At 36.1% G+C, this 16416-nt stretch overlaps 1 protein-coding gene across 2 annotated transcripts; it reads right to left on the bottom strand.

Annotated features, from left to right (window-relative positions):
* Positions 1-1684: 1684 nt before the first annotated feature.
* LOC113077873 (isocitrate dehydrogenase [NADP] cytoplasmic-like) lies at positions 1685-10477 on the bottom strand. Of its 2 annotated transcripts, none has more exons than XM_026250139.1 (9): positions 10339-10477; positions 8176-8305; positions 5395-5686; positions 5099-5204; positions 4488-4665; positions 4124-4275; positions 2969-3109; positions 2711-2873; positions 1685-2478 (listed from the first exon to the last, which is right to left on the bottom strand). In XM_026250139.1, the coding sequence occupies exons 1-9, from the start codon at positions 10370-10372 to the stop codon at positions 2385-2387; spliced, it is 1290 nt and encodes a 429-aa protein (XP_026105924.1). In that variant the 5' UTR covers positions 10373-10477; the 3' UTR covers positions 1685-2384. The 2 variants fall into 2 exon arrangements, with proteins under 2 accessions (XP_026105924.1, XP_026105925.1); XM_026250140.1 differs by lacking the exon at positions 10339-10477 and adding an exon at positions 8852-9110.
* Between the last annotated feature and the right edge of the window lie 5939 nt (positions 10478-16416).

The raw sequence follows: 16416 nt of genomic DNA, 5'->3' as shown, positions 1-16416 counted from the left end.
ATGGAAACCACTGTCTCTACAGGGGTAAGGTGCGCTCTCAGACAAGAGAGAGCAGAGACAACATCAAGCCATATCTCAATCATTCATCTGTTTATTCATTTTCAATGTGCATGTCCTTCCTAAGGCTCTGAAGAGTCATGCTGAGGTGCTTGGTGCAAATAATGCACTTTCGATGTTGACAGTTTTTGTGACCTATGAGAAAATGTTTTAACACTGTCCCATCAGATATAGGCCTACAGTATCTGTGATTCAGTGGCCTGCATTTGCTTTTATCATTATCTGTCATCTAACATTTTTTCAGGCCAAAATATATTATATGAAAAAAAAATTAGTCTAAATATATGTTAGAATATCTATAATAGTGTGAAAACTCATTTAAGAATTCATTGGTCATGTCAGTTGCATATGGTTGGTTGCACGTACCAATAGACAGCATTATTACTGTGGCAGTTTGATCAATTTCTCAGATTTCAGGTGATGAGTAGTTGAATTGCCCAATGTGATATTTTGTGGGCGGGGTTTGAATAGCAGTGACCTTTAGTGACCTCCGCTTGTGCATGTTTTACGTCATTAACGTCGGAATCACCACTGGCCTCTATTTCATATTCATAAGTCTTTACTTCCTGCAGCACAATAGTAATCTTAACACTAACAAAGCCAGTGAATGAGTGTCCATTCACACAAGGAGAATCCAATTATCACGGCACAATGGTGACAGTCTGAGGCATGATCTCTCTCTCTCTCTCTCTCTCTCTCTCTCTCTCTCTCTCTCTCGGGTAAACCATTTTCTTATAAAGTCAAGAACACTTAAGTGTAGGTAGCAGTCTGAGTTCAGACTGTTTGGTGCTCATACATACTCTAATAATTTACCGGTCGCTTGGTAGAAGTCACGTTTATGTGCATGAAGCTTTTCATATTTTGCTTTACTTTACCTTCAAGTAGAACATTATAAACACACTTATCCAAACAAATATATATATATATATATATATATATATATATATATATATATATATATATATATATATATATATATATATATTTAATATTGAATAATAATACAAATAATAAAATAATGCTACTGAAATTAATTAATTAGAAACTCTCCGTTGTTGTATTATTCGCAACGTTCAGGCTCCGTTTAAAAGGCTCTGTTCGTCTTGACGTCATTGTACTGCCATCTAGTGAATGAAGCGTGAACCTCCTTAAGTGACAACATGATTTAATTAAAACCAATAATATTGTGAATTATTACTAACATTTGACGGGCTTATTTTTTTTGGAAAATACTTTTTATTCTTGGTTTATTTATATTTAAACGTGTATTTAATTCACTCTTATTTTTATTATCTGTGTGTTGTTGTCTCTGTGTACTGGGAGTTTGAGACACTATACATTTCTTGTATGTGGAAACATACTTGGCAATAATGCTCTTTCTGAAATCTGAAATTGTGATGCTGATTTGGTGATTGCCGACTATCAATGCTGCAAACAGTTTTACTGTAATATTTTGTGGAAACTGTAATATATATATTTTTTTCAAGATTCTTCGAAAAATATAAATCTTAAAAGAACGGCACTGGTCTAAAAGATCTTTTAAACATTATTAACATCTTTACTATCACTCTTGATCAATTTAAAGCATCCTCGCCAACGTAACACGATCAGACAATGTCAAAACATATGAGATTTTCTTCTTAAAAAGTCTAATTTATTATTGATGTCATAATAACACAAGACCTGATCACAGAATCACACAGACTGACATAAACAGAACCATATAAGGAAATTCATTTGTAATGCAGTGACAGACAGTTGTACTGAGTGAAGAATGAACAGGAATGTCTACCTGGAATAAACTACCAGTATTTCAGTTAAAAATAGGTATTTACATTGTTAAAACCTAATTTCACTGTACCTGGGATGGCTTCGAGAGTGGCTGCTCGAAAGACAAGACAACTACACACACAGACAATAAGGCAACAGGTGTTCAAGCACCTGAGAGATCGCAGTAGCACACAAATATGCATTTATGCACTACAGGCAATATGTCTCAAAGAAAATAACTGTTGCAATGATAAAATGTATAAACAATGATATAATTTACTATATGAATGTTTCTCATTTGTTTTTAAAAGCATAATGAAGGTTACAGCATAACAGTAGCTCCTGGCATTTAAAATAGCACTTTCATCGTCCAGTTGTAAGTGCACTGCTCCCCCTACTGGTTTTAGTGGTGAAGTCAATCATTTCTCTGTCTTTGCTCCCAGTAAGACAGGAAATTAGACTAAAAGAGTCTGCGGCATGAGGTGGGTTGAGGGTTGATTGTCAGTGTGTGTGTGTGTGTGTGTGTGGGTGAACACCCCGTCAAACACCCAGCAGCTTTATAGCTTGGGTTGGCTTGACAACTTAATCTTCAGATTCTCAGCCAGTTTGTCCAAGAACTCAAAAGTGTTGAGGTAATCAGAGCGCTTGACACTGTGGAAAAAAAAAGAAAGGATGAAAAAAATAAATAAATAATAAAACTCGGAAAAATTGTAATATCTAAAATAACTTAACACATGTTAATAAAGTCTTGTTGCTATACTTTTATCAAGCATTTAACACTGATGCAGTCTATTATAAATCTAACCCCACTCCAACTAATAATAATAAATAAAAAAGGCCCTCAATAAATCCCAAAAGTTTTAGAGCAAGATAATGGATGTACCTAGACATGCCCTTGATGCAGATGGCCAGGTCCTTTGTCATGAAACCAGCTTCAATGGTCTCCACACAAACGGCCTCCAGTGCTTCAGCAAACACCCGCAGCTCTGCGTTCTTATCCAGCTCCGCCCTGTGCAGCAGCCCTCGTGTCCACGCAAAGATAGAGGCTGATGGGACATACAAGATCATGAATAACAGTTTTCAGTGCCTCATTTGTGTATTTAAATCATTAAGAGTGGTTAGTGAAGTGTGTTTTCTTCACCAATAGGGTTGGTGGACGTCTCTTTGCCCTGCTGGTGCATGCGATAGTGCCGTGTTACGGTGCCATGGGCTGCCTCAGCTTCTACTGTACGCCCATCAGGACACACAAGCACACTGGTCATCATACCCAATGAGCCATAACCTAGAAACAGAATGTTTACTCTGTAAATTTCATAATTCTTTCAAAATGCTTTTACAGCGAGTAATATTGTGCAAACGCAAGGTCTTAGAGGATTAGTTCACTTCCAGAATTAGTTCACTTCCAGAATTAGAATTTCCTGATAATTTACTCACCCCGCCCCCCACCCATGTCATCCAAGATATTCATGTCTTTCTTTCTTCAGTCAAAGGTTTGTTTTTTAAGGAAAAAGGGCTCATCTAGCCAAACTATTAGCCAATAAATGTTTTTTTTTTTTTTTTTAATAAAAAAATTATTGCTATACTTTTTAACCACAATGCTCATCTTGCACTAGTGTGACTTCACACATTACATAATCACATTGGCATCGTCACGTGTGGTTGATTTTTCATCTGTAGTCTGGTTCAAAAGGTAGGGTGACCAAAAAATTCCAATATTGTTTTACCTTTTTTTGAAAATGACATTTGACTTTCTTTGCACGTTCACACTGTATAAGTATATTAATTTTTTTGTTCTTTGTTTGTAAAGGACTGACTGTTTCACTACAGAAGAACCTTATTCCTCGGCTGGGATCACGTACAGCCAGTAAATTGAGTAAATTATCACTAAATTTTTATTCTGGAAGTCAACTAATCCTTTAAACCAGTTAAACAATATCATACAATAAAAAGTTAAGATAAGTTCTACTGCTCACCAAGACTCCATTTATTTAATCAAAATACAGTAATAACTAATATTCCAAAATATTTTTACAATTAAAAGGCTGTTTTTTATTTCAATATACTGGATAAAAGCATTAATTTATTTAAAAAATAAATAAATGATAAATACTTAAATAAAATAAATGTTATTACTTTTGAACAGAAGCAAACATTGAGCTTATCCTCCTTTTGTGTGTGTGTTCAATCAATGCTAAACTATTCATTCATGTAACTGTTTTCAGACAATGTTTTGGCATTGGTGGGGTGCAAAAGAAAAGATGAATATCAATTGTCATTTTACAGCAGTTTTACTCACCCTGAGCGACAGAGTCTGACTGCACATCTCCATCATAGTTCTTGCAGGCCCAGATAAACCCACCTTCAGACTTCATGGCCTGAGCCACCATGTCATCAATCAGCCGATGCTCATACCAGATGCCTTTGGCCTCATACTGAGCCTTGTACTCTCTGCACACACAAACACACACTGTCAGAATGCTTTTCATAATTTTTTTCCCGAATTTACTTTTAAGTGTTTGCCATATACATGCAAGCCTGTAAATTGAAATTTAAAACAGGTTTGGTTTTCGTTCATTCAAAAACCCTGAGTAACTAGATTGATTACCAGGGGGAATTTATTAAATGACAAATGACAAACAACCGTTTCCCTGAGGACTCACTTGTCATAGATCTCCTGGAAAATGTCTTTGAAACGGCCATCGTATTTCTTCAAGATGGTGTTCTTGGTGCTGAGGTACACCGGCCAGCCTTTGTTCAACCCCATCTGGAGAGAGCTGTGAGCAAAGTCCCGGATTGAGCTGTCGGTGTTGTACATCCCCAGAGCCACTCCACCAGTACCTAAACATACATAATCACACATACGGTCAAGAAAACCTGGTCTAAAAGCAGATGAGCTTGTGCCAGTTCTATTTAGAAACAACTAGGATATGTTCCAATAATTTCTAATCAAATACCAAATCAGTGTTAATCTGGCCATGGGGCCTCAAACTGTAACACTGACGAGACAAACATGCTCAATGTTGCTAGGATGACATCACCAAACAGAGCAATGCTCTCACAGGTGACCGTCCGCTGTGATGACATCACCATTCAGAGACAGAAACATCTTTGACATACAGAAAGACTACATTTAAAATCACATACTTGCTGACTATAAAGTAGGTGCAAAACAGTATGTGAAAAGAATAGTATGTCCGAATTCACAGTTTTCATAAAATAGTATGCAAAATCTTACTACTTCCAATGGAAATTTGGAATCAATGTAGACTACCTTTAAAGTCATGGACAACAAACTTGAGTGGCTCCCCTCCATTTTTAGGTGTGTATGTCATTTCCACGGTTCCAGGACCAGGAACAACGAAATCTGTGGCTTTGTACTGTTAAAAATGAAATGGACAGATTATCTCAGGAGACCTTTTACCTGTAATGTGATTTCACCGATATTAAAGAATGATTGCTTAGGTATAATGTGAACTTTGATAAAACAGCAGAAAGTATGATAAAAGATTCATACAAATTCACAGTTCGGTTTAATTACAGATATTCTAATGAGTAAGAGCTGCTTGCCTGGTCTCCATGTGCGTGCCTGCCGATAATTATAGGCTTGATCCAACCAGGGACCAAGCGGGGAATGTTTTTGCAGATAATAGCCTCTCGGAACACAGTTCCTCCCAGGATGTTCCGGATTGTTCCGTTGGGAGAGCGCCACATCTTCTTGAGCTTGAACTCCTCCACACGCTTCTCGTCAGGAGTGATGGTGGCACACTTGATGCCAACGTTGTAGTGCCTCACAGCCTCGGCTGCCTCAACAGTCACCTTGTCATCAGTGGCATCACGGTTCTCCATTCCCAGGTCATAGCTACCACACAGAGAGCAAAACAGAAATCTCATGAGTTTTGCTAAACTATGTAAATCATTCGATTATGTTCTTATTGCAAATTCCATTTCAGTGGACAAAAAAACAGTTCCAACTTCCAAAGGTCTATTATTCTAGAAAATTTAATTGATGTTGAATCAAATGGAAAAAGCAAAATTGCATTTCATATCTTATACACCTATGAGCTGCTTTGAGTCCAAAATAAAAAAAAATAAAAAAAACCTACAACCTAGCTCACAGTGGCAGCCAAATTGGTGATGTTGGACTCAGAACTACATTACACTATGCTCCCAGTCAGACAGATGGCGTCCCATGGCACGCTTTAAATGAGGTCAATGGGAAACTAGTGCCATGGTAATGTAGCAGAAAGTCACACTGTTCTAGTGAACTGAAATAGAACAATTCATTTCTTACTGTGATAAAACAGATTTTTTAAAATTTCAATTAAGACAACTGTTTGAATTTGAATATATTTTGTAAAGTTAGTTCCGCTATGGCTATTATATCAGTACTTCTTAGTTTTCCAAGTTGCTGTTATATCATCTACAAATAAATTATTTGTGTAAATAAATGTAAGGAATTATTATTATTATTATTTGTTTGTAGTTTATACAGGTGCTGGTCATATAATTAGAATATCATCAAAAAGTTGTTTTTTTTTCCCCTTAATTCCATTCAAAATGTGAAACTCCTATTTTATCTTATTTTAATTTATTACACACAGACTGATATATTTCAAATGTTTATTTCTTTTAATTTTGATGATTATAACTGGGAGCTAAGGAAAATCCCAAATTAAATTAATTTGAGACAATGCAATGATACACATCCGATTAACTGTTTATTTTGATTTGAAGGGGTCCTCTTATGCTTTTTCACTTTTTGAATTTTAGTCAGTGTGTAGTGTGCATATTTGGGGAAGTCCACTCCAAAAGGGAGATATTTCATATGTAAAAATTTTTTTTTTTTTTTTTTAACTTTTGTGACAATGTGCAGACTTGGTCCGTCAACTGTACTGAGCACCTTTTTTTAGGCTGACCTCGAGCAGTACATTGAAATTGCCAGCAGCGTTTTCCAGAAAACAACTGACTTAAAACCATTTTTTCAGCCACCACTGTATTTTGAAAAACAATTAGAATCAAGATACTTAAACACGTAGTGGGTCGAAGAAAATTGACATATCAAAATGATACGTATCTCCATATGTATAATTTCTAAAACTAATGAAGGCATCCTCACAGAGACTCAACAACTAGCTAGAAAGAGTGTGACAAGACTTCACACACACTTTGGAGAGAGCGTCCCTGAGCTACAACACATCACTGCCAGCGGAGACAGAACTTTCCCATACTTTCCTTGTTCGGTGTCCTCACTATTGTGTTGAGTAAGCTGTAACCTTTCACCCACTTTCTTTCCAATCCCTGTTATTATAATGATTCTGGAAAACTGTTGGTGGCGCTAGAGGACTTCAAAACAATTTAACATTTTATAGAGTTGCCACAGACTTAGTTCAATCTATCAAAGCAAACCTGTGATGCAAAGATGGCATTCAACAATGCAACAAAAAGCACAAATGACAAGTAAGCATATACAAACAATCTTACGATACAAGCTCAAAGACCAGTCCAAAGTTCAGTGAAAGTGACTGAATGGACAGGCGTCAAGAGATCCCCCCTTAAGTGACGAAACCCTGTTTGCTAACATACTGATAATACTCTTATCAGCCAAATAACCGACCGACTTTTTACCTTGCAACTATTATTCAAACCTCTAGGTCAAGTTCATGCACAATGCTAAATACTTGATTGATTTATCTATTGATTTTTTTTTACAAAAAAAAGCTGGTCATCATAGTTAAAGAGCCATTCAGATCAAACCATAACTTATAAAGTTCAAAGAACAGATGCTGACAATTCAGAACACAGAAAAGCACAGAAAGTAATGCTAGGTAATAAAAGTTCTAAATTATGGGAAGATAACATTTCCCTTTGGCCTTGAGGATTACCACATTTGTACAACAGGAAATGTCATATTTGTAAAACTTCAGGAGCCTGCTCAGTGGAATGATTATTGATAGTAATGTACAGTTATGTCACTAAAATAAGTCTGTGGCAAGTTTATATTGGTTATAAATAGTAACAAATAAAATTAACAGTATATTATTTATTATTGAGATTTCGATACATTTTAATTATATATATATTAATTATAATGAATATTAATTATTTTATAATATAGAGAAATAATATATTATGAAAGGAGTTTACTAATTATTTCAAAATGATTTCATAGTGCATAAAGTATTAATATGGCCTTAATATTAGCGCTGTGGGTATGAAACGACTAATTGGCAGCAAAGTGACATTAAATCAGATTAGCATACAGGCTTAAACCTGAGTATTCACAAGGGAAATCAGATTTAATGAAAAAAATGCTCACCCGCTGTGACAGTGACACACATTTAATCTCACCTGTGCAGGTCGAGCTCCAGATAAGGGAAAATGAGTTTCTCTTTTATGAGCTCCCATATGACTCTGGTCATCTCATCTCCTTGCATCTCCACCACAGAGCCAGCTTTAATCTTCTGAGACATTTTGGACCCTGCAAGACCGATGACAGCTAGATGTTATGATGTATAGTAAGGCCAGTACTTACTCCCTGAAGAATGAATAGATTCCACTGAGAAAAGTTACAAAACCAGTGAATCAGCATTTTTGCCTTAAACCTGTTTTAACGAACAGCAGTTTTGAGCCTGCAGACTAATAAACATAAATCTCAGTCTGTGAAAAGTCTTTTTTTTTTTCATAAATGGCTATACTAATACCAGTTTTTGCAAGTACAATAATTATAGTGTTATCATCTATGTACTGATATACTGTACCAGCTTTTGTGAGAGACAAGATCAGCTATTCTCATGCAACTAAAGTAACTGCACCTGACACCTGACGTATTGCATCAATTGTGTCACTATTAACAAATGTTTCAAAGTCTTATTGCAGTTCCAACTGGCACCGGTTGCGAAACAAAACCATTAGAACTATTAGCATACCGGTAGCAATTTACAGGAAACGTCAAATAAAACAACAGCGACTGTAAGATGATTTAACGACTATTTTGAACGATCGCGGCTTAATATTCGACGCCTACCTTATCTTTTGAGATTGTATTGGAGTAAATGGAGAGATATCTGATGGTTGACTTTGAGTCTTGGAAGGCGCTGTTTCCTATCAGCTGAGAGGATGGCATTGGCTCTTTCCAGCTCTGCTCATACATGTACTTCTGCAATCAGATAATCCTCCACCAATCCAAGAGAAGACGGAACTACACTCAAACGACTAGTCCCTCCTTCATTAGAGGCATATGTTTGTGTAGAACAGCTGTTTGCATTGAGACAGACACTTGTCTTCCTCTAGGAGACGCTATGCAGCTCAGAAATGAGGACCATTCGTTGAACTGTAGGATCACAAATCCATTTTATTCACATTTTACAACTGAAATCAAATGGGCAATAGTTAGAAAATGTTCAAAATTTTTAGTCATTTTTATTTCAATTGTAAAAAAGTGAAAAAAATAATTTAGATTTAATGACTTTGAATAAATCAATTTAAACAATAGCTTAGAACACAAAACTCATTTTAATATTCTGATATCCAATAAATGTAGGCAGTAGGTATAAATTCAGTATATTTTAAATTAATTTTAGATTTTTTTTAATTAGCCCATTAAATGCAAGTTGCAAGAATCGTTAAAATTACCAATGATAAATAAATTTGAAACATGTAGTACCTGCTGTAAAAACTACACACACCCACACAAATACATTTCCCCACACTGAATTATGATATTAAATGTTGGTTAATAATAATATTGTGGTTATGGCCATGTCATATGTAATTGTCAATCTTCTTAAAATCATTAAAACCTTCAAGCTGTTTCCCTATAATATTGTGATGATAAACCCGTGTCGTATTTGTTTTCATACATTTATTTATATTAGCCTATAATTACATTTATTTTTTTTGCATTTTGTATTTCTCCCAATAGAACATGCATTAATCCGTTCTCATCAACACGGTGAAAAGTAATAATTACCACGTGACTTCTGCGTTACTTTTGAAAGCAATATGACCAATATTTTACACATGAATAAAGAATTCACTATTCACGAAGTGAATTCATTATAATGAATGAAACATAGATTATTATTTATTTAGAACTAAAATATTATTTAGAACCATAAGCCACGCCCATTTTGGACCTCTCTGCAATTCCACTCACTTTTATCAAAATTAAAAACCAGTCGTTTAACGCAACCACTTAAACTTGGTCTTCGTTCTGTTTAAAACTCATTAAAAATAGACCTAGGTATATATTTATCAAGTGGGCTATGCAGAGAATTGGTACTACCGCGTCATAAAAGTGCGTCATGACGCCACCAAAATAACAGAATAAGGGCGACACCAGTGCCAATTTCCATAAACCAAACTGTTAATGATTTGGTTTTGTACCAGCCTTCCCCTGCACACATCATATAAGGGTGATTTCTAGTTTCCATGCCTCCAGCGAATCTTCATTAACAAAAGCAGATGAAACAGAAGATGAATGTAAGACAGATATATACAGGTTCACCCAACCTCCAAAACGCATTCTGTTTCTTGAGTAGTCCATATTCTCAATCCAACTTCAAGAGCACTGCCCTTCATGTGCTGCTGAAACGGTGTGCTCATATCCTCTGAGTTTGTCTGAGTAGGAAGGGGGTGAAAGTGAGCACTGAGCAGTCGTTTGGCAGCTCCTGTAGGATTCAGACTCACCGGCAGATGTCGCCATACCATCACTCAGTCTGGAGTAAGAGTTCCCTCTGACTGCCACAATATTTTGTCCTTTAAGCCGGTGTTTATTGTAATGGTTTAGCATACTTGAAATCTACTTTTTATTTATTTAATATATTTTTATAGCAATGCAAGACATGGTAAAGGACTTCTGATAAAGTCAAGTTACAATACAATACCAAAAAAAAAAAAAAAAAAAAATCAATGCGTGTTTTGCATTACAGCTGTGGCCTAATATCTTTTCAGTCTCTAAAGTGTGTCGTCCTTTGGAATATTTTGGGCATCTGGAATGTGAGTCTGCAGGCCAAGGTGACATTAAACTTTAGGTTTGAGGGTGTGAGCTTTTCAATCTGAAACAAGACACCAACATTTAAAAGAAAAATAACAAAATGTTGCCATATATATTACTTATTTTTCTTCTTCTCTTTTTATACTTTGGACTATTGTTTTAACCTAAGTGGTGAGTTCTGACATTGTATTTATTGCCTGTGTCAAATTACATATCGTTCACTTGTTTTTCTTGTTAAAGGCTGTTCCACGGGGACAATGTATTTTTTTTCCGACCACACTGGAGAAAAATGACAGTAAAGCTTTTTTCCCTTATTATTCTGTTCTATTATTATTGACCACAAACACATTGATCGTATATAAAATTAAATCCAAAAAAAAAAAAAAAAAAAAGTCAAGAGTAGTAGTAAAACACTCTTGCAAATAGTTAAATCCATTTTTGAAAAATATTTACATTTTGTACAATATTTTTATTTTAAGGATTTTTTTTTTTCTATCTGGTTCTTTGAACTACTCATGCCACCATTTCTTTAAAAAAGTTAAGGTTACACCACCTTGACAGACATGTTTATTATTATGGAGGTGTAGACTATTCATGTAAATTTTAGCCAATGTATTTTTTTAACAACTTAGATCCAGTAAATGATCATTGCGTTACTGACCCTTAAATAAAACAATCTCACTTTTTATGTGTAAAATCAGGAAACTGTAAGAACCTTAGAAACTCGATTTTTTAAAATCAGAAATTTGATTTGTTTTAGATAATTTAATCTGAATACAAAATCTCTTATAAAAAGACGAGAAGCAAGGGTTCTAGCCTCCTTACCAGATTGCTCCCCACGTGACGTGACACCTGCTGGTATGAGCAACTAGAGAAAGCCAGTAATATAGATGTAGAAAGGAAGGATCGTGGTGCCACTGGAGTCCACACGGCATCAGTGCGCAGTCGCCTTACCAGTCAGAGCTCCGGTCTCCAGCGCTGCCGTTACGCACAGGTTCATCTCATCTCCAAGCACCTGACTTACAAAGACACGTACGCGGATTTTTGTCCTCTTTGACACGATGTGAGGCAGATATGTGGGCTTTTTGTTAAAGGATATGGTAACTGTTGAGCTGCCAAAGTGGAGCCTCGCGTATCACGGATCGGGGCGCTCCTGCAGGGTCTAGGATGCGCGCCCGGAACATCCCGATTCTTACCCGGGTTCGGGGCTGAGCAGGAGTCAACTGCTGGGCGCAGAAGCTCGAGGAGGACGCAGTCGACCCGCACCAGGATGCCTGTGATGAGAGGACTGCTGGCCCCGCAGAACACCTTCCTCGACACCATCGCCACCCGTTTCGATGGCACCCGTAAGTGCGCAGACCGTACCAACTTCCCGTTCCTTCACCAAAGTGTCAAATGCAAATAAGTGTTTTGGGCAAATTTATCAGTCACCCGAAGCTATTTACAATAGTGCGTAAAATGGAACAGTTGTAATCTCTTATTAGACGCGCGTGAACATATGAAATCCTTTCGTGTAGCAGGTTGGTCATTGCTTCGTAACATTGTTCAGGGTAACCAGAGACAGCAGTCATACTCACATACTACAGCCAATACTACATCTATTTTGGACAATATTTTATAATTATGCGCACGCACGCAGTTTTATGGCCTCATATAATTAGAAGAATGCATAGAATATTTCTAACGTTACTTGTCACATTGCTGGAGAATTTAAGCAAACTTTAAACAAGTTTAAACAGTTGTATTTAAATATAGTTAATATATTAAAATACATAACATACATAAAATATTTAAATGGGAAATACGTTACATTTTGGTATTGAATTAAAGTTAATGTCCACGTTTGTCAGCTTACAAGTATTGTGTAACTGAGCTCTGAGTAGTTCTTGATTGTAGTTATTAAGTCTTAGAGAAAGGGATTTATAGTTTCATTTCCCTGTCTTGCTGAGTTCAGGCTGCTGCATATCTGCTTATTTGGGATGTTCTGTGGTGTGTTCTGTTCTGTTCCCTGGCATCCCTAGTACATTTTGTCGCATTTTCATCTCTTCATCTCAAATAATTACATAATCTGAAGAACAGAAGCAACGTAATAAGATTTAACACAGTTTTTCTAAAGAATACATTTTACTTGACATCTGGAGGGTGAAAGAGGACAAAAATCCTTTAAAGAGCAAAACGTGTTTCTGTCACTACTCCAGTGCTGCAGATGAGTGTGACAAGACACACTTTTGAGCTCTCTTCCCATTCTTTAGGCCGATCTTTTATCTGAAGCTACACAGAGTGAATGTGTGGAGATCTAGTTGATTTGTAATGTGTTTTTTGAACAGAAGGGATGAGTAACTTGCGTGCTGTCCGGCTGAGGCGTGGGTGTGTTGGTGGACAGAGGGTCGCTAACATGCAGCTTCACGTCCACAACTATGTCTGTCCAGTGGTCTAGTTTAATATTCTGGGATACTCTTGGTTAAGTTCAAACTTATAATGTTGATTAACACAAACATTTCATTATTAATAAAAAAATATAATAATAGTTAGCTAGGTGCTTGCAATGGAACTTATCTGTAAACATTGAAACAAACTGCTTCAATAGTATAGCCCAAAACATAAACAATATGCATCAGGTTAATACCATTTAGATGTGGTGAAAAGAAAAGAAAACGCTTACTAACCTTTTCTGTTTAAATTATGCAACTTTGTTGCCATGACAATGGACTGCCATAAACCCTGTAACCCCAGAATGACTAATATTATTCAGCTTTTAAGTTTTAACAGAAGAATTAATTGAACAGCTTTTGGAAAATTATAAACTTTACAGTCCTGCTTTTAAATCCTCTAAAAATGGGCCCCATTACTTCTATTGAACTAGAATATTCATTTAAAGATCTGGACTGGTGATTGAAATCTCTCAAAGGTTCATCACTTTCCACACTATCAGTTTATTAGAGATGTGTGCAGCCTCTAGATCACATCCCCACTTGCTTTTATCTTTAACTGATCATCAGCGATAAATGGAAACACAGAGGGGGACTGCTTTTAGAGAAGGACTCTGATGACGGTTAATAGAAAATAGCACTGGAATAAAAGCCTGCAGTAAAGCTCCTTCTGGAGATTCTTCGCTCAGAGCTGGTAAAGACAAGAACTCATGTTATCATTTGCCACTTTATCGCCTCGCTTAGGTTGGGATCAGCTGCATTTAAACTCAATGTGACATGCACTATCAAAGGTTTTATTCTGCTGTTTGATGCCAGAGAAAAGGAGAGATAGGAGACTTTTGTGCTGCTGGCGTGCTCCCATTTGAGAGGAGTTCAAAGACAGGCCCATAGAGAGAGGGCATATTTGCTGTAGACACTGATAAACACTGGACTTCATTAATGCTCTGGGGCTCCTCACATTCACACATTCTAACAGGAAGTGATGGACTCTTTATTGTGGCTGATATTTTGAGAGTATGCATTGGGGAATGACCGGATCAATCTGTAGAAATATGATTCTTCTGAAAAGGATATTAAGAGGCCAGAAGACACAATATTGATCCTATGTTTTTTTATTTTTATTATTACTATTATTATATATATATTATCCTAATGATAATATAAGAAACAGTAAAATATATAAACTGTAAAAATATGAGCTTTTTTATTATTATAATGATATTCAAATGTAATAAATAGTGAAATATACAGCATAAGCTGTGAAAAAAAACAACTTATAATGAACTTAGTTAAAAGTTAGAACTTAGTTTAAAAAAGTTGCGTAACATAGAAACTATCTGTCCTTCCACTCATGTGAACATGTATAAAAATGCTCAAAAGTGCAAGCAGTCAGACAGTGTTCAGTCACAGAGAGCACTGCTTGCCAGAGGTAATGACAGGAAAAAAGAAGCATCATTTACATAATTTGTTATTTTACTCCACTGCATGACAACAAAGCTAAATGTGACCTGTATTATAGTCTTAGTTATAGTTTCTTTCTGTTTTCTCTTTTTTTATTTTTTAATAAAACTATATATATTGCTAATAAATGGAAATTAGACCATCTTCTAATTTTATGTCTAAATAGTTTATGTCTATTTTGGGGCTATTTAAAGTTTGTTGGCTATAATTATCAGTTTTACTCTCCGAAATCATACAACTTTAATAGTACATAGTATTTGATTGACAGGTTAACCCTAGCTCTAACGGATATCGCTAGTATGCATATAATTTCCCTGTCTTTATAGATTATACTGACTGAGCTTGTTGTTGTCTACATTTGTTAGTCCTCTTGAGCCTGAAGATGTCAGACAGACAGACAGAGATGTGTTGATCCCGCTGCTCATTCTCGATATGAGCTAACTAAATCTAGCTATCTAAAGTGTTTGCAGTGAAGAGCTTCGGAATCAGAGAGAATAAAAAAAAAAGGATGTGATTCGGTCTTTGTCATCCATATTCAATCAAACATTCATTCAGAGCATTCAGTACATTTCAGACAGGATAAATGCAGGCCTTTCCATTCACCGAACACACAGCTAATTACACCCCCCTAGCAAACCGAGTGCAGTCATCATAATTAACAGCCGCCAGTGTCAAGAATTCATCTCGGCCTGTCTGAGCATTTGTTAAATCTGCAAAGCAGATGAGAAAGAAACTGAACAAAACATCAGAGTGAGCCATAGACTGAGTCTAATCGCACAGTTGCACACACACACACACACACACACACACACACATACACACACACTTTTTTTAAGCAAATGCTATTCTAAATGCTGGTGCTATTCATCACAACATCCTCCAAAAAAACAAAAAGCAAAACAAAACAAAAAAATAGGAAAACTGTTTCAACACTAATAAGAAAAGCTTTTCCAGAGTACTAAAATAATTCTACAAATACAAACTTCTGAATGGTATTGTGTGTCACATATTAGGTACTCATCAAAAGGCCACATCAAGTACACATTAGCATCTGTCAAGAAGAAAAATTGTGTGTGTGTGTGTGTGTGTGTGTGTGAGCTTGTTTATGTGGTTAACGAGGACACAAATTTGTATATGACATAGGTATGACACAGGTATTACAATACATATCAGAATTATTTATTTTGAAAATCCAAAAATGCACAAAGTTTCCTGTGAGGGTTAGGTTTAGGTGTAGGGTTGGGGTAGGGCAATAGAAAACACAGTTTGTACAGAATAAAACCCATTACGCCTATGGAGAGTCCCAATAAACCACATATACCAACGTGTGTGTGTGTGTGTATATACTGTATACTATACTATATATAAAACATACTAACACCAAACTTTTAAATGGTTTGTATTTGGTAATTAGTTGCATATTGCTCAGCAAATGTCTAAGAGATACTGTATTTCATATCTTAGACCTCAGCTCCCATTTTGCTATGATCATGGTGCCAGAAATACCCTAATTGAGCCAGCAAGTATTAGGGAATTGTCTATATTAATTTTGTTTTTCTGCTCTCTGTAATCAGGTTAGAATATGTTCACCAGATGGACCCTTTCTTGGCTCCTGTTTGTCTGTGTGTGTGCAAGTCGCAAAACACACACACTCACACACATTTCTCGGACTTAAACACATCAAGTCTCCTGGAGACCCCCGTT

This window comes from Carassius auratus, unplaced genomic scaffold (assembly GCF_003368295.1).
Source record: "Carassius auratus strain Wakin unplaced genomic scaffold, ASM336829v1 scaf_tig00023431, whole genome shotgun sequence".
Lineage (NCBI taxonomy): Eukaryota > Metazoa > Chordata > Actinopteri > Cypriniformes > Cyprinidae > Carassius > Carassius auratus.
The sequence above is the reverse complement of the archived record's forward strand: the minus strand, read 5'-3'. Positions and strand labels throughout refer to the sequence as shown.